Source organism: Trachemys scripta, chromosome 22, assembly GCF_013100865.1.
Source record: "Trachemys scripta elegans isolate TJP31775 chromosome 22, CAS_Tse_1.0, whole genome shotgun sequence".
NCBI lineage: Eukaryota > Metazoa > Chordata > Testudines > Emydidae > Trachemys > Trachemys scripta.
Genome location: NC_048319.1, coordinates 910,555 through 937,670, shown reverse-complemented (window position 1 = coordinate 937,670; position 27,116 = coordinate 910,555). Strand labels below are relative to the sequence as shown.

The following is a 27,116-nucleotide window of genomic DNA, read 5'->3' as shown; positions in this document are numbered from 1 at the left end:
CCCCCCCCCCCCCCCCCCCCGGCCCCCCCTTCTGCTCTGCAGCGGGTCCGAGAACTTCCGGCAAACCCACAATCCGACCCCCCCCCCCGAGCCCCCGCCCGCCGGGCCAGGCTGGTCCCTTCCACGGGCGGGCTCGGGCCCCCGGGCCCCCGGGCCGCGCCCACTGCAGAGCCCGCGGGGCAGAGCCCGGGCCCGGCCGGGGTCGCGACGAGCCCCACAGGCGGCTGCGCTCGCGGGCAGTGGGTGGGCGGGCGGCGGCTGCGGAGCGCGAGGCCGGGGGCGCTGACACCCGCCCCCAACACTTACCGAGGGCCCGGGGGGAGCCGCCGCCAGGCAACAGGAAATGCCCCTCTGACCCGGAAACAGAGCGCGGCAGGTAGAGGAGCCGCACTGCGCATGCGCCGGATGGGGGGGGGGCTGTGCCTCTGTCACACACACACACACACACACACTGCACGCTGGGGGGAGCAGAGGGTGTGACTGGGAGGGGGGGGTCTGTGATTGGGGGGAGCAGAGGGTGTGACTGGGGGGGTCTGTGATTGGGGGAGCAAAGGGTGTGACTGGGGGGGTCTGTGACTGGGGGGGCAGAGGTTGTGACTGGGGGGGTCTGTGATTGGGGGGGAGCAAAGGGTGTGACTGGGAGGGGGGGTCTGTGATTGGGGGGGAGCAAAGGGTGTGACTGGGGGGGGTCTGTGATTGGGGGGGAGCAGGTTAAAGTCAGGCCTGAATCTGGAACCCCGAGGCTCGCAATGAGCCAGGCCTGTCAGTGATTTCCCCCCACCACCACCAGTGTTGTGGGGTAGCGTCCGTGGCTGGCCATGTCCCCAGCACATCAGACCCATTGTAATGGCCTCTAGGTGCTGCCACAATATAAAATTTAAACAACTCAGCAGGTCAGCCTCCAAGAAGAGACCCACGTCTACACTGCGGTATAGCACCTGGGGCTGGCCTATGTCAGCTGACAGGCTCAGGCAGAGGCGCTGTAAAACTGCAGTGTAGACATTCAGGTTTGGGCTGAAGCCAGAGCTCTGGGACCCCTAACTGAGATAGATTTGTATAAAGAGGCTCAATATAGCAGCTTGCAAACCCCGTGGGGAGGTAGAGCAGTGGGCCCAGCTGTATAGCAAGATTCAGAGCGAGAGCTGAGATGAGCATGCAAGCTGCATGCTCAGACCAAGGTTCCCCAATCAGCAAGATGCTTTGCACTGTCGTTTTCCAGCACACTGGCTTTCATGTGCTGCGTAGGGGCACCCTAGCTCTGTGTTCATTAAGCCTACTTATCAGTGACATGCAAGACAGAAGGGTGAGGAGTTCTGGTCATTCTGTGAGGGCCATCTCAGCATTTCTTTCGAATACTCCCTTCAGGAACTGAGGAGGTTGGCCTCCAAAGCCTGTGGGAAGCCAGGATCTGTAGGGAAAAGAACATCCATCTCATGGAGAACTGATCCCTCAGGGGCTTCTCTGAACCACATCAACACCCTTTCTCCAAGAGGGTGCAGGTTTAGAGCAGCAGGTAATGAGGGCCCATCCAAACTCACAAAGAATCCCTCACAGGTAAAGGAGAGGAATCCACAGGAGACGCTATTTACCCCTTCTATGGTTCCCTGACCATTTCCACTGGCCACTGCTCACAGTCTCTCTGCATGCTCAGACAGCAAGTCAGTTCCCTCTTCAAATACTTGAAACAAGAGCATTTGTTTTTTTATGAACATTTGGCATTTTATAAATAGGACCAATAACTTATTTGAACCTAATCCTAGGGATGGATGACAAAACTTTCTTCCTCTCAAAGAGCTACGTGAGCTGTAGGAGCTTATAGAGAAACAGAATCTTCACGAAAGGGGCTTTCCAGAAGCCCTGCCTTTCATCAGCAAAAGTCTGTGATTAGAAAAAAATAGCTGGGCTTGTAATTAATGGTGTATAATACCTCGACTGACAGCTTTAGCAAGGTAGTTCATATGTTTGTGTAAAGATCATTTAGGGCGTTACATTAAATGTGGTATTAAACTTATGATGCAATTTTCCATTCAATAAAGACAGCGCCAAAGTGGTATTTGAAATCTTTGTCAGCTAAGACAATTGCAGCCAGGGACAGGGCATCCTGCAGCAATGGAGAAGTTTTTCAAGCAGAATTCAGCTATGAGTTACCGTGTGTCCCATGCAGCCAGCAGAGTGGAAGGCATTAATATTAATATGTATTTCCAAAGCAACTATTGCCATAGAGGGAGACATTCTACAGTAAAGTAAGTTTAGTTTCCGCATTTGATGCAGAGCTTGTATGCTGTATTATATGAATGAATACGTTCACTCTGCTGGAAATAAAAACAATCTATTTTTATTTTTTGCATTATTGAGAAGGATTCTGACACGCAAGCTAATCCTTTGATTCCAGTATCTGGCTACTAAAATACCCTTAGGAAAAAAAAAAAAGCAACACAAGCTCATGTATTCAAAGCAAAATAAGTTTGGGGTCTCAGCCTAGTTATCACCGAATCAACACACTAAAATCTGGAACTGTCCAGGTCTGCTCAAGAGAAGCCCAGGACTGGAAAACTAGGATGTCACTTGCATGACAGGATTTGGCTGTGTCAACAAAGCTGTGCAGGATTGACTGCAATGATGAGGAGAGTTGGGTGCCTCAGATGGTACTGAAGTGCATTAGCAAAACTATGTAGAAGCACAACTGAGAATGAAAATACTGTCCTTAACTATAAAGTCCATTTGTTTCTTGTGAAATGGTTCCAAAGCTGCATATTCAAGTGGATGAGACACTGCAGTATTTTGTTCAATCACTGTCTGTGCTCAAACGCCATCCTACAGTGAACAGAGCATAATTCACCTACAGCCTCATCTTATCATTAACAACATATTTTCTTCCCTACTTGGATTCTGAACTGATCAGACACAAAGTTCTGAATGTCAATGATTAAACACAGCCCTAAAAGACATGAGACACTTAAATTCATTTTGCCATCAGTTTTGTCAAACTGAAACAACGAACTCTCCTAGTTATTTTCATAATACTAAGTTCAGTTGTGACGGACCAGATTCCAGGAGGGGACCCAGACGTGACAAGGACTGAAAATAACTGTGTCTGGCCTAATGATGAGATGCAACTTTTTCCACTGACCTTAACAAATGCAGTCCTGCCCTACTCATATCCATTCAGAACACTGCTGTAAAGATCAGTTTCCTAGCCCTACCTTGAACATAACATCCCTCTCTTTGAATCCCTCCACTGTTCTCTTTCTCTATCATATCAAACAAACTGCTTGTCTTGACTTCCAAGGCCCTTCATGACTTAGCACCACCCTGCCGATCCTCTCTCATTCACTATTCAAATGTCGACTCCCATCTCTGATCAATCCAGGATGCCAGCCTCCATCACTGACTAGTTAAATTTTCAAACACACAGGCTGCCCTTCACACTTGGGGCATGTTTAGACCGCTGGTGTGCTGGGACCACTGCCCAGCATGCTGGCCTATATAGTCTCTGTTTCCTTGTATTCCCACGCCCTGTCTCCATCTGTCGGCTCTTATCTTATACTTCGATTATAAGCTCTTTGCAGCAGCAACCATCTTTTTGCTCTGTCTTTGTACAGCACCTAGCCCTTTACTGGGGCTCCTAGGCTCCGTGGGAATACAAATAAATAAAAATGAAGATGCCATTTGGGGGTAAACAGAAGGCTGTCATCTGGTGACAGAATCATCCTAAGAAACAGACTGTGCTTCATTGAGATGAGATGCATACGCAAGTGCAATGCAGCCTAAACCGTGTCAGCAGGACTGGCCCTAGACCAAATGGTGCCCCAGGCAAGGAGCGTCTTCAGTGCTCTCCCTTCACTTGTTAGACTTTTGAATACCTTATTTTTTATTGTATTTGTAGCCCAATTCACAACTTTGATGAATGATTTGCATGCATGATTTATCCCTGTCATATAAGACAATCAATTTGCACGCAAAGGTCCAGAACATTCTAGGAGGTTAGTGAAAAATGAATCCACCTACAGAATACCTGAAACATTTTACTTCAAAGATTCTATTTTCCCTTTTGACACTAACAACAAAAACAGCCCCCTGAGCCCGGCGGCCCTCCCACCCCAGGCAGTCGCCTGCCCCTAAATCCAGCCCTGCGTGTCACTATAATTTTTCAAAACTGGCACAGGAAAAACATGTTATGCTGGGGGCATCTGAACAACATCAGTATAGAGTGTGCACAGCAACCAGTTCAAATACTGTGTCGCCAAACCCAAATGAGGGTTGGCTAGTGACAAAGAAAACAGCATTATCCTTCCAATGCTGTTTAATAATCTACACGATAAAACACTTGTTATTGGCACTGAACAAATAGGAGATAGGGAACAACCCAGACATGTCATCAAGAGAAGCTCCATCAGTCTCAGGCCTGCTTATCCACTCCCCAGGCAGGGGAGATAAGATCCTGGAGCTGTCTCAGGCAACGGAGGGAACAGGATCCTGAAACTGTTCCACAGAGGTGCAAGTAAAAAAGCAATGCTGAACTGCAAGGAAAAGGAGATGAAAAGCGAAAAGGAGAAGCACTGAACAGAGTCATCTGACTGCAAAGAGGCAGCCTGCCCCCTTTCTCTAAACTCCTGGTGTTGCAATGAGCATCCACTAAGATGCAGATATGTGGCAGCAAATTCCCAGTTAGGTTCCCTTCTGGAGTCAGCTTCACAGATTGCTTGAAGTCTCGCCTGGTTCCGGCCTACAGCAATGTTAGCACAGTATCACCATGGCCTTTCGTGGGCTCTCTGGTTCTGCTGGTTGTTTTATTTGGACTCTTGTCGGTAATTTCCCATTCCAGATGGGATTCCCAGCACATTTATCACTGTCACCATGTCACAATAGCCAAACCTCCCCTCTCTCTTTTCCCTAAATAGAAGCTTTTAGGCCGCACTCTCTCTTTCTAGAAATGTCAAGTTTCAAGTTTACTGCTGGCTTTCAGAGTCCTCTGGACTCTGTCAGGGCTATTAGCAGAAGTTTCCTGTTGGAATTCACAGAACTCAGCCCTTTTCCAGGCCAAGCACTGCCTGCCTACATTAGCTTACTGGTGCTGCACTGGGGAGCCCAGGGCAAAAATGTGCAGACATCAATATATTAAACAACTGGCAAGACGAGGGGGTCACATTAATATGTCAAAACCCAAGCATGCGACAAAGAAGAGATGTCTGAGCCTGTTTTCTTCTTCAGAAATTAATTCACCACTAGTGAAAGATGCTGGCCTAACAACCCCAGAGATTGATGGCCACAGAACAGGTATAACATGGGTCAGAGCAATGCAAGCCTCCTTCACCAATATTCCTCAGCCCAGCACTGGGGTCTAAACAGGAGTTCATTCTCCAAGATCCTTTGAGTCTCTCCACTGAGAGCCAGCAGGGGGTCAGACTGGGACAGATGGGCAATAGTGATATCAGGGTGAAAGGCTTTATATGCCATTGCTGATACCTGAGCCAGCCAGTCCCCCAGCCTTTATGATTCACGAGGGTTTAGTAACACACTAGTACATCGAATCTCAAAGAGGAGAAGAGCTTCCCTGAAATCTGCAAAGTGCTTTGGCCACAGTTATAGACTTCAGCATGTCCCTGGCAGGTAGATTTCCACAGACCCTCTTTCGTATGCCCATGGGACTGAGGGTTGCACACTGCCTCACAGAGCCTTCGACATGTAACCCGTCACTCATCAGGGTGCAGAAAAAACCCCAATGGTCAAACCTAATCCACTAGAACAGAGACAATCCTGCTGTAACACATTCAAGGCAAACCCTTGGCTCCCTTCCATGGCACAGCCGAGTTGGAGAGCTCTACTCCTGGCAGTGGCTTCCTGGGATTCATCTAAACTCCTGTTACATAAACATTGGGAGCATGTTTATGAGAAAGGATTAAATTAGACACACCGCCTTTTCCATGCTTGAGAATGAGGGCTGTCTCCATCTAGACTCCAGTGTTGGGGTCACAATTGCTGCAGATGACCCACTTAGTTTGAATCCTAGTCAGTCCTGCTGGCATCTCACTTCTAAGGGCTTGTCTACACTTACAGCACTGCAGCAGTGCTGCTTAGTGAAGACACTGACTATGCCAATGGGAGAGCATCTCCCGATGGGGTAGGTACTCCACCACCCTGAGAGGCAGTAGCTATGTTGACAGGAGAAGCACTGTCTACACCGGGGGGGTTGATCGGTATAACTACGTCACACAGGGGTGTGGATTTTCCATCAGGGCTTGGACTGTGAATCACCCACGGTCCTGAAACAGGGGCTCCAGAAAATGTTCTTTAGTCATGCTCTGGACCCCACATGGTTCTAAGCTGGCACTCAGCTTCCCGCCTCGCCTCCCTCATTAAGGGACTTTATACCATAGGGTGTCCCTCATTCCAGGCATGGCTGGTGGGATCTCATGGAGAGAGGGAGGCAAGTGTGTTTTGTCTGGAGCTATTTAGGATGATTTCCTATTTCATAGCATAGATTTATGTTACCAGCAACAAAATGACTCCTCTTTGCCTTTCTGAATTAGGAGCACAGTCCTGCTATTGCTTCTTACTTAAAGGGGCAGGGCTCTGATTCTCACTGGCAATCCAGGTCATAGTCCACTCAGAATAGCTACTAGACCATCTGTGCCCATGGGAAACAAGACAGACTTGGGGCCTCTTACCCAGCCCTCCATCCCTTCTCTCTCTGGCCTCCCCTGTAATTTGCTTGCTCATCTATGTCACTAAACTTGTTTTCTCTTCTGCCATGTGGTGGCACTGCTGTTAAAACGCTGTCCACACAGCAAATAAACAGCAGCACCTGCTGTGCTAAGACCAGAGTCAGCAGGTCTGGGGCCACAGGTGCGGGCTCCTCACCGCTATTACGGAGCAGGAACGACAGGAACAGCCAATGTTTGGGGCAGGGGCCTAGTCTGAGAGGGTGGGAAATGGTCTATTGCTCCAGGACTGCCACCTGGCCGGCATCGGTATCACTCTGGCTGTGCTGCTGCAGGGGAGGGAGAGGGACCAAACGCTGCCTATCCAAGGGTCACATCACAGGAGCCCCAGGGCCATCCCGAATTTGCATAAATGGAACCAATGGTGTAAGCCTCATCACTGACACACAGGCGCAGCCTGCAGCGGTTCCAGGTCCCAGCAGCTGTCCAGCCCATTCTGAACGCTGGTCTCTCCACAGGCTGCAGCATGCTGGGCTCAGTCCTGGTCTGGGTGGAGAAGGGCCTCTAATTACAGCAGCTGTCATAGAGCTCTCCTCAATGGCTCCACCTCCTGTCAAGGTAACCTGAGGGGGACAGCATGCAAGAACAAACTCTCGCTGCCCCAGCCCACCACACTATGTTAACCAGTGCGGCACAACGTCCCTGGGCACCCAGGAAAACCAAAGGAGACGCTCACAGAGTCCCAGTGAGATTCGGAGCCTTTCCCTTGTGCCAGGGTCTGGTGTTTGCATGTTCATGGGAGACGCAGGATCACAGATCTCCTACAGCACAGCTCAGATCCAAGCTTTGTGCGGCTCCAGCTCACACACAGCCCAGGCACTTGCTCTAGACTGCGACACACCGAACTATGTCCACATCTAGATGATCCAGGCATCGGGCTCTCCTACCCAGCAGACCAGAGCCCGAACCCCTAAGGCATGCCAGCCTGGGGAAACGAACCCAGGATCCCAACGGCAGTGCAAAGAAACCTGGCCAGCAGTGGCACGGGTCTGAGCTCCTGAAGGAGGCTTGACCTGAGTATCAAAGCGGGGTCTCCTGCCTGGCAGCACAAAGCACTATACACTAAGTCACTGATGATGTAGCTCATTGGAAAGCCAAGATCCAGCACTCCAGGGCCTCACTGGAACCATGTCCCCCCTCCTGCATGGGAGGAACTCCCTATAAACATCTGCTAAGCCACCTCCTGGTCCTCCTTCAAACCCCTCCTTGACATTTCCTCAGCTGTGATACCTACGACACACGCAACAGCCAGGCAGCTGGGGAACTCCAATTGCAGCTTTTCGGGCCGATCAGCAGCATCTCACTCTTTCCTTGGGCTCCTTGTCTCTGCCTGTATTCCTCTGTCTTACCTGTAGACTGTAAGCTCTCTGGGGCAGGGACTGTTACGTGTTTGTGCAGCACCCAGCACAGCAGGGCCTGGCCTCTAGGAGCTACCGCAATACAAAATACTCAGAGCCTGTGTTACAAACCCGGCTAAAGGCCCTATACGAGCGGGTCCGCCTGTGTCTGTAAAAGCCCCTGTTACACCTCAGAGCCAGACCGAGGTGCCGCTAAGGAAAAGATGTTTCCCATGGAGAGCGCATGGGGTGGCCAGTCCTTTCCTCCCCCTCGAAAGGTGTTACTGACCTTGAGCACCTCTGAAGATCCCTCGCTTGGGCGTGAGCTTTGCCAAGGGGCATGGGGTGCAGAAAGAGAACCTGCCATTTCCAAACTCCTGCTGCTCCCTCTGGCAGGCCAATGTTCTGCAGTGCCCTGAGCAGCTTCACCCGCGCACCAAGCATGGGGACAAGGCCCAGGGGTGAGAACATGCAGTAGGATAAAGTCCTATGTCTGCCCAGCACATTCCACAGAGGAGAGCCCTCCCCCCGCAGCCTAGGGATGTTTTTCCCTCTCTTTAGATGCACTGAGCTTGTCCTGCCTCTGCACAGGGTTAACGCTCTCCATGCAGCCCCACAGGGGAGGGCCAAGCCCCAGTGTGTGAGGGGGGTGGGAGGGAGACAGCATTTCACTTTGGCTTTGGTTAACTAAGCCCTGGATGGTTTTTTGACTCCCCATGTCTGTTCTCACATCACATGAGGAGTTGAAACATCTGTGTCTCTGGGAGGGAAAGACTGGGCCCAGGCAGCCCAGCGGGGCTAGCCCCAGGCAGGCCCAAAAATGCTCTCAGGGCTACTCAGGAAGGACAGAGCATTTCCTGACCTTCCCTTTTTTGTTAATATAAAATGTAAAGGAACAAATTGACCCTGAGCCCTCCTTTAGGAAAGAGACAGGAGATTCCTGGGCAGCTAAGACCAATGAGAATGAACAGGGTGCCATGCCCTGGGAGTCTGGGAACAAAGCGGCTAGGCCAGGCTTCCTGGTACAGCCAGGCCAGGCAGGAGTTGGGGGCACAGCCAAGCCAAGCCAAGCCAGGCACAGATGGGGGAGCGGGTACAGCCAGGCCAGGCCAGGCACAGATGGGGGAGCGGGTACAGCCAGGCCAAGCCAGGCACAGATGGGGGAGCGGGTACAGCCAAGCCAGGCAGGAAGCACAGCCAGGCCAAGCCAGGCCAGGCCAGGCGGGAGGGTGGGTAGGTACAGCCAGGCCATGGTATCAGCCATACTCACTCAGGCACTGCAGACCATGTTTATTCACCAGAGGTTTGGCGCACAGTGAACAGCTGGTGAAGCTGGAGAAAGTCCCTGGCGCCAGCTGGTGCCCATTGACCCTTTTCCACTTTTGGCTCTTTTCTCTCTCTTTTTGTTGGTCTTTGTTCTTACCCTAGAAGGGGGAAAGCAGTGTCATGGCACAGAGTAGCAGGAGTTCGCTATGGGTGCGTGCGCACACACACAGAGCTGACCCCACACAAACACACAGCTGATCCCTCAGCGGGACGTTGGGCTCATTAGTGCTAGTTCAATTGTGGGGTTAGTGCCTGGCCCGAATGTGTTCCCCAGGGACTGAGACAGCCCCAGAACCTCTGCAGCCCCACTAGGGTGGGTGCTCATGTGATTGAGGGCAGGATGCAGCTTGTGTGCAGCAAAACATCTGTACCACACCCTAGAATATAAACTCACACCTGCTCCCTGCCCGGGGGTTGTTGCCTGGGGATGGGCTGTGCTCCAGGCGGGGTCCATGCACTGGAAAGAGGACAGCTTCCCCAGGGCAGCCCAGCAGCCAGCCCTGCCAGACCCCTCCTCACCCTTGCCCCACACAGGAGGCCGTGCTGTCACCCGGAGGAAACATCCTCCCTGATTGGAACTTCCCGCACATTGGGCAGCCGGGACAAGTCCTGAGCAAATCCGGCCCAGGGAGCGACACTCCTAGCAGGTGGTATTAGGGACAGGGCTGCTGTCGTGTCCCAAAGCAGCCCAGCTGGACCCTACCCTAGAGCCAGGGGAGCTTACATCCTGTCTGGTGACAGTGTTGCAAGCCCCTCATGGGTTCCGGTTTTCTCCCTCACCTTATCCTTCTGCCAGGAGCCGGTGACGCGGTTCCGCAGGGAACTCAGCCGGCGCTTCACCTTGGTGCCTCTCTCAATCTTGTCACTCTTCCCATTGTCCTCAGCCCTGAAACAAGCCAGGAAACCAGTCTCATCCAAAGGGAAGGCAAGGGGGGCGGGAAGTGCCAGGGAAGCCCTGGGACAGGTATGTGCCCCACGCACAACGCCCCCAGGAGAGCCTCCTGATGGAGCTTGCTGTCAGGCCCCCCCAACATTGAGTTCCCCAAATCTCATGAGCATCAGGTTCTGTGCGAGTCGCCTCCCACATCTGCAGCCTTGTGGTGAAGGTGCTGAGCTCTCCAGGGACCTGAGTTCAAGTCCCAGCTTAGCCACTGACTTCCTGCACGTCCTTGGGAAAGTCACTTCCCCTCCGTGACGCAGCACCTGTCTACAAGAGGAGGAGAGTAACCCTGCCGCCTATTTGGACAGTAAGCTCCTTGGGGCAGGGGCTGCATCTGTGCAGCACCCAACACAATGGGGCCCTGATCCTGCCTGGGACAGCTGGCTGGGATGCCTGGATAGGTGGGGAGCTGGGATGGGGACATGGGGCACGCTTGCCAACAGCTCACTTACTCATTAGTCAGGAACTCAAACCAGGTGAGGTTCTGCTGGGATTCATTGCTGCCCTCGGCTGTGCAGGCCCTTTGCTTCGCCCTGCGCAGGGGAACAGGACAAGGCATCAGACTGGGAGGAAGAGTAAACTGCCCCAGAGCTTCTGAAGGGAGCAAGTTTTGCCTGTCCAGGGGGACCCCAGCAGGCGCTGCCCACCCTGTGGAGGGGTTGGTGTGGGGCAGTTCCCGTGTGGGTGCCTGGCAAGCCCTGCACACCTGTTCCCAGGTTGGTGTTGGGGCCCATGTACACTGTGGATGTCAGCTCCCAGGAAGGTCTTGGGGGGATCCTGGTGGGCCTTGTGCACTCTAGGGGGTTGTTGCATGGGAGCTGTCCCAGGAGGCACTGGGTGGTAGGACAGCCCATGAGACTAGTCCAGCCCCCAGGTGACAGGTCCCCTCTCCCCGCCCCACACTCACCCATGAAACTGTTTCAGCTCCTGCAGCACCTGCTGGACGATCAGCCTGCCAGGGAGGAGAAAAGGGGTTAGGAAGTCTCCCCACTGGCCGCTGCTCCAAACTCCCACACAGGCCAGCCCAGGGCAAGATTCATGCCTGGGGGTAGCAAGAGCCCTCGTACCCTGGTGACTAGAAAGGAGCAGCTGGTGGAGGGCAGGGCGGGCCGGGGGGGGGCAAGTGGGGCAATTTGCCCCAGGCCCCAGAGGGGCCCCCACGAGAATATAGTATTCTATACTATTGCAACTTTTTTTTTATGGAAGGGGCCCCCAAAATTGCTTTGCCCCAGGCCCCCTCTGAATACTCTGGGTAGCCCTGGTGGAGGGAGCATGCCAGGTACAGAGACCCACCTGCAGGGCCACACTGTGCCTCTCCCAGCATGAAACACCAGCTGTTTGGCTGACAATCTCAGTGAGCCCAGGGCGCATCCCAGAGCATCCCCTGGGACCGAGGCGCGTCCCAGAGCAGGCACTGCCATGGCTCATGGCACCGCCGTTTCTTGCTCTCTTACAGTTAGAGGCTGAATCTGGATCCCCAGCAACTCAGAAGAACTTAGAGAATCACTGACACCTACACATGGTCTGGGGCCACATGGTCCTTTTCAATCGTCTCCAGCGCAGGCGGTTCAAGACCTGGAACCCAGGGAGAACATGGTCAGTGGGGATGCCAGTTCCCTGGCTGTCCCTTGGCAGAGTGTCACATTTCAAGCTAGGTACAATTAACCCTGGGCCTGCTGGGCTCCCACTCTCCCTTTAATGGGGAAGGAGGGTTGCTGTGGAGTCTGCCTTGGTTTCCCAACCTGTCCCTTCTTAGCTCCGTTCTCTGCTCTGCCTCCTTCACATTCTCCTTGAAATCGGACGGCAAGAGCTCAGTTCATCACATATGTGCCAAGCTACTTGACCTCCTGCACTACTTCTCCAATACATCCTCTTTCTGCTCCCTACCCGTCTCTTCCCAGCTGAGGGCCGGAGATACATGCAGATTGCTTGATGGCAGCCTGGTGGGCTCATTAATGGAGGTTTCAGCAGCAGGCTCCCTGGGTGTGGACAGAACAGAGCTCCTGCGAGCTGGGAGGCTTTGGAGGTGACAGGCCATGGTCAAATCCTGGTGTTCTCGTGGGTTCCTCATGCTCACGAACGAGTTTTGTCTCATCACCCTGCTCTGAAGCAAGGGGTTTCTGAATGGGCAGGAATCAAGGGCAAGGGGCTCTTTCTGGGCAGGGATTGTGTGTCAGCAGCTTTTCCTGGGGAACTTCACAAAGGGATCATAAACCCCAATAGGACACCCGGCAAGGCGATGGTCAGTTCTCTCTCTAGCCTGCCTCTGCTTTCCTAAAGCCCGTCCAAGCCAGGAATGAGAATCTCTGCGATTCTGCTCTAACGGCTGTGCCCTGCCTTGGTTTATCCCACCCCAGGCAGGCTCAGTACTTGCTGGCTGCACTTCACGGGCCGTTCTGGACGCTCGGTTACCAGGGGAAGCCTGCACTGTGCCCCGCAGGCGGGACTGAGGCTCATGTACAGATTGCGTTGTTGGGCTGCGGCTTTCTGTCCCTAGGACACTGCTTGTTGTTGTGTGCAACCAGGGATCCGACACCGCACCCAGCCACGGACACGTTCTGTGGCAGTGTGTCATTGGAGACAGCTATGACATCACATACCATGGTAACGGGGGCATAGAAATCCCTTAGATCAGACTCAGGGTACGTCTACACTGCACCCGGGGCTGTAATTTCTGGCTTGGGAAGACATAATCACGCTAGCTCTGACTCAGCTAGCATGCAACAAACACTGTCACTGAAGCTAAACGGGGAGCATCATGGGCTAGCTGCCCGAGTCCATACCCAGGGCTGCCCAGACTTCAGCATTCTCCACAGGGTCTCCTGCTAGCGCACATTCCTAAGACTACGTCTGTACAATTAACCTATTTCATGCCAGGCATTTACTCACCTTTGGCAACTGGGAGCAACACCTCCAGGTTGTGAGAGATTCGAGGAGAGGAAACCTTGTCACAGGCGGAAGGAACAGACTTTGACCTCAGTCTCTTCCCATTGCTGCCATATTCCTGGAAAAGACAAGAATCAGCAACGTTTCAGGGGCACGTGGTTCACACCGGTCCTGAGCACCTGCAGGGCTCTGCTGATGACCCCACCCCACCATCTTGGTGGAAGTCACAGCCAGATAGTTACCACACAGCACAATTCAGGGCCTCCCTTCAAAACCGATTACATTGGAAACAAACCCCGGGAATAGGCTGACATCCCGTGCCACCCTTTGGTATTTAACCAGAGTTATGATCACAGCACATGCTGGAAAAGCCATCTATTTTCTAGAGTTTCTAGGGAGGGCTGAGGGTCTGGGCTTTAGGATGGCGTGGAAGAAGTATATGCTGCTGTGATATCTGCTGTCTACCGGCTGGTTCCATGCTAGGGTGCCTAGAACTTTTGTACAGGTGCCCTTATTACATATAGTGAATAGAAAGAAACAAAGATATTGGGTGGAGCTGCTAATCAGGAGACCTGGGCTCTGTTCCTAATTGGCTTGGACTCTCGGTGACCCCTGCATCAGGTTCCCCATCTATAAGATGGGGGAGATGTCCCTCCTCTCCGGGGCTCTGATGGGGTCTGAGAGCCTCACGGCACAGAAGTTGCCAAGTGACCCACGTTTTTATTACGCAGGAACATGTGTCCGTGACCCCTCGGGGCCCAGGGGCTGGAGCGGTTTGTCCCAGAGCAGAGTGAGGACACAGTCGAGGATTCACAGGTGCCAAGGTCCCTGGGGGTAGTGCTGTCAGGAACAGAGCCTGGAGAGACGGGGCACAGGTTGAGTCTGCGTGTCCTGCAGTCCAGCATCTCCCCCTCCCCACAGGGTGCCACGGGCACGGCTTTCATGCCCACTCACTGTGTCCTCGTGATCGGGCACGATGGCGAAGTTCAGATGCAGGGGCTCTATCTCAACTTTTATCAGAGTGCTGCCATGGCCTCCCCAGGCCTCCTCCCCAGCCGTGGGCAGCTCCAGGGACACACAGGAAGCCAGGCAGGGCAGGCTCCTTTCGAGCTCTTCTTGCTCCAGGTCACTGGCGATCTCGGAGGCATCCAGGCTTAGCCTAGTTCAGGGAACAGAAACCAGCTTAGACCATGGGAAGGCAGCAAAGGGGTCAACAGAGGACACCGGTCCATGCCCTCCTCTACAGCCAGCTGTCCAAGGGCCTCATCCCCAGGGACAGACAGGAAATCCAGGCCCAATTCTGCACCAGACACGTCTGTTCCACAAAGGCTGTTGGCCCTCAGTGAGGGCCCAAGCCAGTGATTCATGCCGTTAGTCTGTGGATGGTGGGCAGAGGCTGGCTAAACAAAGCCACACCTGCGTCCCCATTCTAGGGCAGCCAGCTGAGGACAAGAAAGACCTGTTACAGGCACAAACTACTTTGGACAGCAGCCTGGGGGTGACAGATAGGGCAATTTCCTGCCATAGCCTGGAAAAAACGTATTTGTGAAGGTATAAGGGACACAATTCCTTTGGGGTCCGAGGCCTGCAGCTGGCTGCCTGCAAGTCCTGCCCGCTGCACCTGAGAGGCGAGCAGAAACTTAATTAGCTGATCTTTATAAGAGAGGGAGAGACTCCAGAAAGCTGAGGGGCAGGGGCTGTGTCCCTAACGGACTGCTGCTGGAGCCATTGCAGAACGGAATTGCTCCAGAAACCAAATGGGCAAAATGGAGACTGTGGGAAGTCCTGGATTATTGAGGCTCTGAGGTCAGAGCCAGGAATTTTGAGTTGCTGAAGGTATTGGTGTGAGGGCCAGACATGGGGAAGGGACCACTCCGCCTGCACATACTTTGAGGGAAGAATCCGCGAGGTCTGATTTGTTTTGTTCAGAAGAGTTAAAATAAACAGCAAACCCAGCTAGAAACTGCTTCCCTGGGTTCTCTGAAGGGAGCTCAGACAGAATGACCCCAGACAGCAAGCTGGCTCTCCAAGAGCAAACCTGGCCTGGTAAGTAGGAGGAGGTGCTATAAGATAGGCCCCAACCCTTCGCAGCACTGAATTAAGTTTAAGTTATCTGTGGGGTAGAGTCCACTGTATTGAACGCTAAATTTATGGATTATTGGGGAATTGGAAGCAACTTCTCTAAGGGGAGATGTGGCCGAAATAAACCCTGTGAAGTGCTGTGCGCCTCGAAGGTCTGTTCTAAACAATGGGCCAGACATGGAGGCTCTTTTGGGACAAAGTGAAGTGGGTTTGGGGAAATGCCTCAGGGTGTGTGTGGGGGGGTGAATGTAAATTCACAACACCAGACCCAGCTGTGCCTTGAGGACAGAACCACTGTCTGCTAATTACTACCTGGAATCTGAGGAGCTAAAGCCTGACCTGTAGAAAGCAGAGTGTGACCGATTCATGGTGGTTCTTGTTTTGAGCTAAAGCCGTTACTTGTAGACACATCAAACCCCTGGGGGTTTGAAGGACGTCCACCAGCCAGAGCCCTGGCTGGCATTAGGAATGATCTCTGGTGAGCTCATTAGCATGCTTGTGGGCTCGTTTCGTGTTTTTAATACGTTTTCTCTGTACTGCTTTCACCTTAGAACTAGACGGATGGAGAGAGGGTGGGTGGAGGACCAGGGTAGATGATGCAAGAGATAATAACGACGCTACAGCTGCACCTTCCAGGGTTCTGGTTACACTGTGTAACTCAGAGCAAAGCCGGAGTGATCTGTAGAGTCCCTACGATCAGAGGGTGATGATGATTTCTCTAGAGGCTCCAGCCCAACTTTACCAGCCACTGTACCCCCCCACCCCCAAAATGATGGGGGAGCCCATGGTAAGCATGGATGGCATCTGCTATGCCCAGTCACAATGCCCAGAGCTGTGCTCTCTGTGGTGCATTTGGTGCATCACTCTAGAATTTACAGATGAGCTTTTCTAATCATCAGCATGTCCATGACCTGCCCCTACCCCGCAGGGCAGACTGTGCCAGCAAACACTGCTGAGCCCTGCCCCGCCCCTGTGAGGTTCTGGAACAGACACGGACAGCTGCCCAGACAGCATGGCCTGACTCCATTTGAATGCTGTACTCCTGTTGGCTAAAACTCCATCGAGATCACATCGGGCTTTCTCTCTGAAAGCCTGATTTTGCAGGCAGGGAGCCACTGCCGTGAAGCTGCCCTGTAAACCCTGCCACCACCCACTTACAGTGGAGGCCGCTAAACAGGCAGGACAAAGAAATTCTCATTCGGGGCCACGGGCCAGGATAACTCTCCCGTGCCCCCCAAGGCCCTGGGGATCCCTAGCGTGCTGAGGGAAAGCACTGTCAGGATGCCAGCCACATAGGAGCAAAGTGATGAATAGAGACTAATGGAAAATCTGATGCTACCTTGTGGGACCTCGGTGCTGATCCTTGTCACTTGGCTCCTGTTAGCCAGACACATTCCCCTTCTCCACACATCGTAAATCACCCAGAAAGGGGACTGACCAAGGCCGTGGCTTGCTGCCGGCCGCCTGCGCACTAGCTCACAGGCTCCTGCCACAACTTAAGCCGTGAACGATACACAGCACATGGAACAACAATAGGTTTTAGGACCGAAGCCTGCGCCTGATAAAGAACTGCCAAGATCTCAGCCCAAGATAATTCCAGGGCACCTTATAAGGAGGAGGAGATAAAAATAGTCATTGCTGGCTCACAGCTCCCTCCCTGCCGGCAGACAGATCAATATGTTCATCCCAAGGACACACAAGTTCACAGAAATCCTGCCCAGAGCCAGAGGCCTGTGTGTAACAGAGCACACGCGGAGGCGGCAGCTCCAGCCCTGGCTCAGCCTTACCCACTGAACATCCAGCCACAGGAACCCAGAGGAGGATGTGGCTTGCCAGGGAGGGCAGAGTCAGTGCTGGGATCACATGAGCAGCTGGTTTGGCAGAGCTGCGCACCCAACACCTTCTCCTGCTGGCACGGCCGGAGCGGAGGGGACAAGGATGGGCTGGTGCCATTCTCCAGGGCTCCCCCACTGGGGCAAAGGGATGCAGGCAGGGACCCCACTCACCCCAGGAGGGGAGATCCCCTTTCCAGCTCCTGGGCCTGCTGGGAAGGGCCTTCTTGCTGCTGCTGCCGCCCCTTGCCAAGCGGCTGATGGTGCAAAAGCCTCTCCCAGCCCCCCACACCCAGGCCTCCTGCAAGAGTTTACATCCCACACACCACAGGGAGTGGGAGGCTTCCAGGCCTCCCTTGGCAGAGGCTGACTAGGGAGGGGGACCACCCAGCAGCAGAGAGAGATCTGGGCTGCCTGCACATTCCAGCCAAAGCACTGCACAGGCCTTTGCGGCTCTGGGTGGGCCGCGCCAGCCAGCCTCTTGCAGGGGGAGGAGCGGAGATGTCGGCAGGGAGCAGGCCCATTGGATGGGTGGCTCAGGGCAACCCGGGGAATTGGAGTCCTTTGCCTGAACGTTTATTGGGGCTGGGGTGTCCTGGGGCAGAACAGAGATGGCACAGTCACCGTCAAGCCAGCAGCTCCTCCCAGCCTGGTCCTGCCACCTCCGACTAGAGGGGAGCTTGGCCCCAGGGCCCAGTCTGGTGCCTGGGGTGAACAGCCACAAGCCAGCGCTCAGCTCTGGGGAGTTCCGGCTGGGGAAGGAAGCAGCGTCTCCCTCAGACACTGGGCTTACAGCAGCTATGCTGAAAAGCCTGCTCGGGACGTGGGCCCGCTTCAGACCCTTGGGTGCCGTATGTAGCCACAACATGAATAACCAAGGGGAAGACCCAGAACTGCCCCCTTCCCAATCGCGGGAAGCCCAGAAGTGGGACACTGGCCCCACCCCCAGCCTAGGGGAGTTTTTTTGTCACACAGCAAATGCAGGTGCATCCCAGGCCGAGGAAGCGGCAGCCCCCCCTCACCTGCCGGGGGCTCGAACCCTGATTCCAGACGTCTGGAAAGCTGCCATTTCACCACATCCTCTCTCCCTCCTTCCCCCCACGGGCCCCACACAAGCTTGGCTGTGCCTGCCGTACCTGCGCCCGCTCTCTGTAGGGGACACGGGGCTTTCCCAGCTGTGCCTCCGTGAGGTGGACATGGATCTCATTAGCGCGGGGAAGGACTGCTCATCCTCCTGCAACTCCAGTCCTTTACCCTGCTCTGCCAGGCACCCCCCCACAGGGGGGCTGTCCTGGGGCCCTGCCCCACAGGAGCAAGCAGAGTCACTGTTCAGGAAATGGCAGCTGGCCTCCCTGGACTGCACTGAGCCGGAGATGGGATCGGGGCAGGCAATGCCCACAAGCGTTCGCCCCAAGCCTCTAGGCTTCTCTTCCGGTACAGGACAGCTGGGCGCCGCCTGGCCTGTCTGTTCTGGCAGCATGGCCATTGCTGGAGTCACGCCGGCCTCTGGCAGGTTCGGCAGCCCCAGGTCTCTGTAATACTCTGTGCCGTGGAGAGCGAAGTCTATGGAGAGGAGATCCTCAGTGCTGCTGTGCACATCACCCATCAGCGCATCCGGCTCCGGAGACGACGAGTCTTCCTGCCAAGGGAGCAACAGCTTAATACCTTGGGACGAGACCAGGCAGAGCATGGCTGGGGCAGACCACGCTGCCCGGGCCTCAGAAAGGGGCACGCGCCCACTCTCACTAGCTTCCCTTTCACCTCTTGTGACAAACCAGGAGACAGCTGGGCCCGTCCAAAGGCAGCTAATCCCTCCCTCTGGGGCTTTGGAATATTAACACTTAATGTGTTATCCCTGACACCTCGGAAAGACACCAAGCTTCCAGCCCACCTTCCCCTGTGGGGGGAGATATCGCTGTCGCCCTGTACACAGGGGAAGAGGCGCAAAGGGCTGGAGTTAGGCTTTCCGATGATTATGGCTGATCACCTGGCTGGCTTTGAGGACTGAGACGTCTCAGATGTGTGAGATTTTTGTGCTGCCGCCCCGCGCCAAGAGCACTTTGCCTCAGGGCAGGCATTGCATGCCCAGAGCAGGGCAGTTGCTGGTCTCAACACTGGAGTGGGAAGAGCAGGGCACAAAGGGCTTCTCTGGTGGGTGAATTGTGCTGCCACCTTAGCACGGGAATGCCTCATGCTTCTGCCCTATGGCATGTGACATTCCTGTGCCTGACTCCCACTAATGCCAAGGGAAGGGGAGTGTGTCATTGGCCCCTGAACAGGGGACGTGCATCTCCCAAGCCCTCCAGGCTCCCCAGTGGCCCTGCTCTCCAGTCTCATACCAGGGCAAATCCTCCAGGACATTTCTACCCTTCTCTGCAGGAGACCGAATCGAAAGCCAGAGCGTGGGGGATACAAACACTGGCTGGGGGCTGGGCTGACTAACCTCTGACCCCTTTCACTTGGATCCAGACCCAAAGCCAAGGGCTCAAGCGTCAGGTCTCTGCAAGTGAAGCCATTGGCTGAGCAGAGCATCCTGGGTGCAGCAAAATCTCACTCACTTTCCCCAGAGAAACAACCGTCCATCCACAGCACCCTGCGGAGAACAGCGAGACTACCACCAGGTCAGAGGCGGCCCCACGGACCCTGTGATTCCAGCGGGGGCTGTGGATGGGAGCGGAGGACAGGAAGTACACTGGATACTCCAGCCTAGCCCCTGCATAGCTGGAGACTACGCACTCAGCACTCTCACCCCCAGGACAGTCGTTTGCCAGCAGACCTGTAGGCCACACTTGCCTTTTCCTCTGCCATGCTGGTGAAGAAGACTTCATCTTCAGCAATCAGGGATGGGGAGATGGTGTCTGGGCTGCTGCAGTCTGACGTGGGGATGCCGCTGGCAGCGAACTCCCGCGAGCATGGCTTGCAGTCTGACCCTGCAAGAGAGAGACGGTCACGGTCGCTCAGCAAGAGGGAAACGGGAACAGCCACAAGGGCAGCGATGGATCAGATGCAGCCACGCAGAGCGAGTGCAGAACAAGGCAGCCCCAGTGCCCGACAGATGGCACGCAGCCCCCGGGCTCCTGCATGGTGGCCGTGCCAGGGGCCCTTGTGACCTCAGCCGCGCTGCCCGGCCGCCCAGAGCCCCGAGGCTGGGGGAGCTGTGGCTGCGGCGCACCGGGGCTGGGGGGCCATGGGCACAAGGGGAGGGGCTGGGGGTTAGCCTCCCCAGACAGCCAGGTCACCGGCCGCCCATGATTGTTTCTGTCTGTTACATAATTAATTTTGCTAGGTGTAAATTAATTAAGGTGGTGGGATGATTAGGTTAGAGAATTTTGTTACAATATATTAGGATTGGTTAGTAAAATGATTGGTTAAGGTATAGCTAAGCAGGACTCAAGTTTCACTATATAAACGGGGGTCCAAAAGGAAGTTCTTTGGGGAACCAATTCCAGGACACCGCCCCAAAGATCAGAGCTGCCAGACCTCAACACTCTGCCAGTGACATGGTGCAGAAACTGGAGTCCCCCAGATGACCTGATCCTGACTGGCCATCAAGAAAAGTTCATCTGCCTGATTGGGAGTGGAAGTGGTGAGCACTGTACGGTTAGCGTGTGCGTCTGGTTTGGTGATTGTTAATACAGGTTAAGTAGGATAGTACTGTGTAAGACTCTTTCACTGGTAAAAGACCCCATAAACCCGCAAAAGATTCAGCCCTGAGTCCACAGGGAATGGGTATGTGCTCTGAGCCCGGAAGAGGGGTAAAGTTAGGTGCCTGGAGCCCTAGGAACTGGGAAAGGGTGGGGGTGCCTAAATGAACCGGGCTACACCTTGAGCACTAGGTAGAGGTGGGATGCCCTAGAGTGTGCAAGTGACAGAATTTTGTGCAGCAGGTGATTTCCATGGCATGCGACCTGCACTGTTCTCCCAGCCCTCAGTGAGCCCATAGGCCCCTGCACCTGTCAGCTGGGAGGAGTCCCATACAGGTGTTCCAGTTGCCTTCTCCGCAGAACAAATTCCCAGATACTCCAAAGTGACACTGAAGAAAAAGGGGCCCAGAGCCCAGATCAGCTACACCCAGAGACAACTCCGTGCAATAAGGAGAACATGGCTTCCACCAAGGAATGCCCTTGGGTGCCCCCCATCTCCTCCCCTCGCTGGCCAGGGTTCTTCAGCGCAGGTGAGGTTCTGTTCTCCATAAATGCACATCTCCACCATGTGTGTAACCTGCTTTCACCTGGATAGTCTGGATTGTCCCAGAGAAAGATGGGCTTGTCCAGCACCCACAGATTTTACCCGAAGGGCTCCACAGAGTAGTGCCGAAGTTGTCACAAGCTTTGAGGCACTTCTCAGGGGGTTTATAGTCCTATGAGTTTGCTCGAGGGCCCACAGGCAGCTGCCCTCCATGGGAATGCAGATGCTAAACCTACAAGATTTAAACACATCCAACAATTTTACTCTCATCCTTTATTCTTAAAGGCTACAGCCCAGGAGGTGTGAGGCTAAAGCCATACGCTGGGGTTCTAATGACAGTCCTGAGCAGCATGGAAGGATTTAATTCTCTGGTGTCAGAACGCTCCTACGTCTGTGTCCTCTGCACTGTGGAGCGCGTGTGTGTGAGAGAGAGAGAGAGAGAGAGGCGTGTGTATGCACACAACCCGATCGCTCATTGAGAAATAAAACAAAGGCTTGACATGGTTCACGGTACAATGCATCATCCTGCTGACTACAGCACATTCCTATGTAGCGAGCCACCCTGAAAACGTTAACCATGATCTCTAACCATGGCGTGACTCATGGAGAATTCAGATGCCATCTCTAAGGAACACACTGGACAGAAGCCAGGCCACCGGACCAAACATTGTGGTGGATAATTGAAGATACAGTCTCTTGCTTTGTTCTCTGCAAGAGGCCAAACGCTCCAGCTGACCCAACAGGACAAACTAACTCTGCAAGGAATACCACAACACACTTCAAAATTGAAATGAAACAAAGTATTCTGTAGATCTCTATTGCTGACCCCGTATCTGACACCAGGAAATCTGAACTAACTACTCTCAACTTGTTTAAATTCACTCTCTGAAATGACAACACTACACATTTCATGCACGTGGTTCACTTGTTTAGACTTGTTTAGACTAGGCTGGCTTAATGATCTTCTACTCAAGCAGGACTGTCCAGCATCGAACTGGGTGATGAGTATACATAAGAACATAAGAAAGGCCGTAGTGGGTCAGACCAAAGGTCCATCTAGCCCAGTATCCTGTCTACTGACAGAGGCCAATGCCAGGTGCCCCAGAGGGCAATGATCAAGTGATCTCTCTCCTGCCATCCATCTCCATCCTCTGACAGACAGAGGCTTGGGACACCATTCCTTAACCGTCCTGGCTAATAGCCATTAATGGACTTAACCACCATGAATTTATCCAGTTCTCTTTTAAACTCTGTTATAGTCCTAGCCTTCACAACCTTCTCAGGTAAGGAGTTCCACAAGTTGACTGTGCGCTGCGTGAAGAAGAACTTCCTTTTATTTGTTTTAAACCTGCTGCCTATTAATTTCATTTGATGACCCCTAGTTCTTGTATTATGGGAATAAGTAAATAACTTTTCCTTATCCACTTTCTCCACATCACTCATGATTTTATATACCTCTATCATATCCCCCCTTAGTCTCCTCTTTTCCAAGCTGAAGAGTCCTAGCCTCTTTAATCTCTCCTCATATGGAACCCGTTCCAAACCCTTAATCATTTTAGTTGCCCTTTTCTGAACCTTTTCTAGTGCCAGTATATCTTTTTTGAGATGAGGAGACCACATCTGTACACAGTATTCCAGATGAGGGTGTACCATCAATTTATATAAGGGCAATAATATATTTTTAGTCTTATTCTCTATCCCCTTTTTAATGATTCCTAACATCCTGTTTGCTTTTTTGACCGCCTCTGCACACTGCGTGGACATTGTTGTAGCTAAATTAGCCCCCATCATATTGTATGTATAGTTGGGGTTATTTTTTCCAAATGTGCATTACTTTATATTTATCCACATTAAATTTCATTTGCCATTTTGTTGCCCAATCACTTAGTTTTGTGAGATCTTTTTGAAGTTCTTCACAGACTGCTTTGGTCTTAACTAGTTTAGTATCATCTGCAAACTTTGCCACCTCACTGTTTACCCCTTTCTCCAGATCATTTATGAATAAGTTGAATAGGATCGGTCCGAGGACTGACCCTTGGGGAACACCACTAGTTACCCCTCTCCATTCTGAGAATTTACCATTTATTCCTACCCTTTGTTCCCGGTCTTTTAACCAGTTCTCAATCCATGAAAGGACCTTCCCTTTTATCCCATGGCAGCTTAATTTACATAAGAGCCTTTGGTGAGGGACCTTGTCAAAGGCTTTCTGGAAATCTAAGTACAATATGTCCACTGGATCCCCCTTGTCCACATGTTTGTTGACCCCTTCAAAGAATTCTAATAAATTAGTAAGACACGATTTCCCTTTACAGAAACCATGTTGACTATTGCTCAACAGTTTATGTTTTTCTATGTGTCGGACAATTTTATTCTTAACTATTGTTTCAACTAATTTGCCCGGTACAGACGTTAGACTTACCGGTCTGTAATTGCCGGGATCACCTCTAGAGCCCTTTTTAAATATTGGCGTTACATTAGCTAACTTCCAGTCATTGGGTACAGAAGCCGATTTAAAGGACAGGTTTACAAACCTTAGTTAACAGTTCCGCAACTTCACATTTGAGTTCTTTCAGAACTCTTGGGTGAATGCCATCTGGTCCCGGTGACTTGTTAATGTTAAGTTTATCAATTCATTCCAAAACCGCCTCTCGTGACACTTCAATCCGTGACAGTTCCTCAGATTTGTCACCTACAAAAGCCAGCTCAGGTTTGGGAATCTCCCTAACATCCTCAGCCGTGAAGACTGAAGCAAAGAATCCATTTAGTTTCTCCGCAATGATTTTATCGTCTTTAAGCGCTCCTTTTGTATCTCGATCATCAAGGTGCCCCACTGGTTGTTTAGCAGGCTTCCTGCTTCTGATATATTTAAAAAACATTTTGTTATTACCTTTGGAGTTTTTGGCTAGCCGTTCTTCAAACTCCTCTTTGGCTTTTCTTATTACATTCTCGCACTTAATTTGGCAGCGTTTATGCTCCTTTCTATTTGCCTCACTAGGATTTGACTTCCACTTTTTAAAGGAAGTCTTTTTATCTCTCACTGCTTCTTTTACATGGTTGTTAAGCCATGGTGGCTCTTTTTTAGTTCTTTTACTGTGTTTCTTAATTTGGGGTATACATTGAAGTTGGGCCTCTATTATGGTGTCTTTAAAAAGCACCCATGCAGCTTGCAGGGATTTCACTTTAGTCAGTGTACCTTTTAACTTCTGTTTAACTAACCCCCTCATTTTTGCATAGTTCCCCCTTTTGAAATTAAATGCCACAGCGTTGGGCTGTTGAGATGGTCTTCCCACCACAGGGATGTTGAACGCTATTGTATTATGGTCACTATTTTCAAGCGGTCCTGCTATAGTTACCTCTTGGACCAGCTCCTGCGCTCCACTCAGGATTAAATCTAGAGTTGCCTCTCCCCTTGTGGGTTCCCGTACCAGCTGCTCCATGAAGCAGTCATTTAAAGTATCGAGAAATTTTATCTCTGCATTTCGTCCTGAAGTGAAATGTTCCCAGTCAATATGGGGATAATTGAAATCCCCCACTATTATTGAGTTCTTAATTTTGATAGCCTCTCTAATTTCCCTTAGCATTTCATCATCACTATCACCGTCCTGGTCAGGTGGTCGATAATAGATCCCTAATGTTATATTCTTATTAGAGCATGAAATTTCTATCCATAGAGATTCTATGGAACATGCGGATTTGCTTAAGATTTTTACTTCATTTGATTGTACATTTTCTTTCACATATAGTGCCACTCCCCCCCTGCACGACCTGTTCTGTCCTTCCGATATATTTTGTACCCCGGAATGATTGTGTCCCATTGATTGCTCTCAGTCCACCAGGTTTCTGTGATGCCTATTATATCAATATCCTCCTTTATCACAAGGCACTCTAGTTCACCCATCTTATTATTTAGACTTCTAGCATTTGTGTACAAGCACTTTAAAAACTTGTCACTGTTTATTTGTCTGTCCTTTTCTGATGTGTCAGATTCTTTATGTGAATGTTTATCATCTGATCTGGCCCCTACTTTATCCTCTTCCATCCTCTGCTCCTGACTATACCCTGGAGATTCTCTATCATTAGACTCTCCCCTAAGAGAAGTCTCTGGCCGATCCACATGCTCCTCTGCAGCAGTCGGCTTTCCCCCATCTCCTAGTTTAGAAACTGCTCTACAACCTTTTAATGTTTAGTGCCAGCAGTCTGGTTCCACTTTGGTTTAGGTGGAGCCCATCCTTCCTGTATAGGCTCCCCCCATTCCAGAAGTTTCCCCAGTTCCTAATGAATGTAAACCCCTCCTCTCTACACCATCATCTCATCCACGCATTGAGACTCTGAAGCTCTGCCTGCCTACCTGGCCCTGCGCGTGGAACTGGGAGTATTTCTGAGAATGCCACCATAGAGGTCCTGGATTTCAGTCTCTTCCCTAGCAGCCTAAATTTGGCCTCCAGGACATCTCTCCTACCCTTCCCTATGTCATTGGTACCTACATGTACCACGACCTCCTCCCCAGCACTACACATAAGTCTGTCTAGATGCCTCGAGAGATCCGCAACCTTTGCACCAGGCAGGCAAGTCACCATGCAGTTCTCCCGGTCATCACAAACCCAGCTATCTACGTTTCTAATGATCAAATCTCCCATTACTAATACCTGCCTTTTCCTAGCAACTGGAGTTCCCTCCCCCGGAGAGGTAACCTCAGTGCGAGAGGCAACCCCAGCAACGTCTGGAAGGAGGGTCCCAACTATGGGAAGGTTTCCCTCTGCTCCCGTTGACTGCTCTGCTTCCCTAGGCCTTTCATCCTCCTCAACAGCGCAGGGGCTGTCTGACTGGAGGTGGGACAATTCGACAGTGTCCCGGAAAGCCTCATCAACATACCTCTCTGCCTCCCTTAGCTCCTCCAGTTCCACCACCCTGGCCTCCAGAGTCCGTACATGGTCTCTGAGGGCCAGGAGCTCCTTGAGGCCAACCAGCCTCAAGATGGGTAAGCCCTACAGAACTGTCCTAGAGTAAGCGTAAAACCTCCCTCTGGATGCTAATGCGTTACATGGAACTTGGCATGCAATGATGTAGCTATTTGATGGCTGTTAACCTTTCCTTCCTGAATCTTAAGAATTATGTGTTCCTTCCAGAGACTTCAAATTACAATTGCTACCAATCAGCAGAGGCAAGTGTCTGGCAATTTGCATTTTTAATTTTATTTTTTCCCATATGTATTAATTGGTTCATATGAGAGAAAAAACCCTAAAAGATTACACTGAAATCCCACATAAAAGACATTTGAATTTAATCTTTTATTTATGGACTATCAGCATAAACACCCCCATTAAAATGTCCCAGGATTTCTAAAGGCTTTTATTTACTCTGTCACAGGATTGTGCTGGACTTCCTCAGGTTTAATAGGTAGCAGCAGGAGTGGAGATGACATCTCACACTTAGTCACGTCACAAACCTAAATCAAGCTGACTGGTTACAGCACAGGCATTGGGCTGAGAGTAAATAGGCAGTTAGTTGGATGCCCCGTGTGATGAAAGCCACCAAGAGACTCCTGACGGACAGGGCTAGACACCGATGTAGACCCTCCCATGGACCTGGATCGCATTCGCCCTTTTGGCCCCAGCATCGCACTGGGAGCTCATCTTAGGGTGATTATCCGCCAGGATCCCCACGACTTTCACAGTGACTGGCCTCCATGGCAGATATGCCACTAGCAGGAGGGACTGCTCAGCTAGCAGCGCCCAAGGGGAGGGGAGCAAGTTCTGCTTTCATAATGAGAGGTGTCTAGAACAAGGGAAGAAAAAGGAAGCCT

The 27,116-nt window shown here is 52.1% G+C and overlaps 1 protein-coding gene across 5 annotated transcripts in view; it reads right to left on the bottom strand.

Moving 5' to 3' along the window:
- Positions 1-27,116, bottom strand: part of ARHGEF18 (Rho/Rac guanine nucleotide exchange factor 18) — an 84,502-nt gene that overhangs the window by 46,636 nt on the left and 10,750 nt on the right. For all 5 annotated transcript variants that reach the window (XM_034755021.1, XM_034755020.1, XM_034755017.1 and 2 more), the window contains exons 2-10: positions 19,919-20,055; positions 18,262-18,764; positions 14,166-14,370; positions 13,215-13,329; positions 11,843-11,900; positions 11,233-11,277; positions 10,778-10,858; positions 10,166-10,271; positions 9,330-9,483 (exon numbers count right to left, since the gene is read on the bottom strand). In XM_034755021.1, the coding sequence (XP_034610912.1) occupies positions 9,330-9,483; positions 10,166-10,271; positions 10,778-10,858; positions 11,233-11,277; positions 11,843-11,900; positions 13,215-13,329; positions 14,166-14,370; positions 18,262-18,764; positions 19,919-19,933 (1,282 nt within the window). In that variant the 5' untranslated portion in view covers positions 19,934-20,055. The remainder of the gene's footprint in view (positions 1-9,329; positions 9,484-10,165; positions 10,272-10,777; positions 10,859-11,232; positions 11,278-11,842; positions 11,901-13,214; positions 13,330-14,165; positions 14,371-18,261; positions 18,765-19,918; positions 20,056-27,116) is intronic.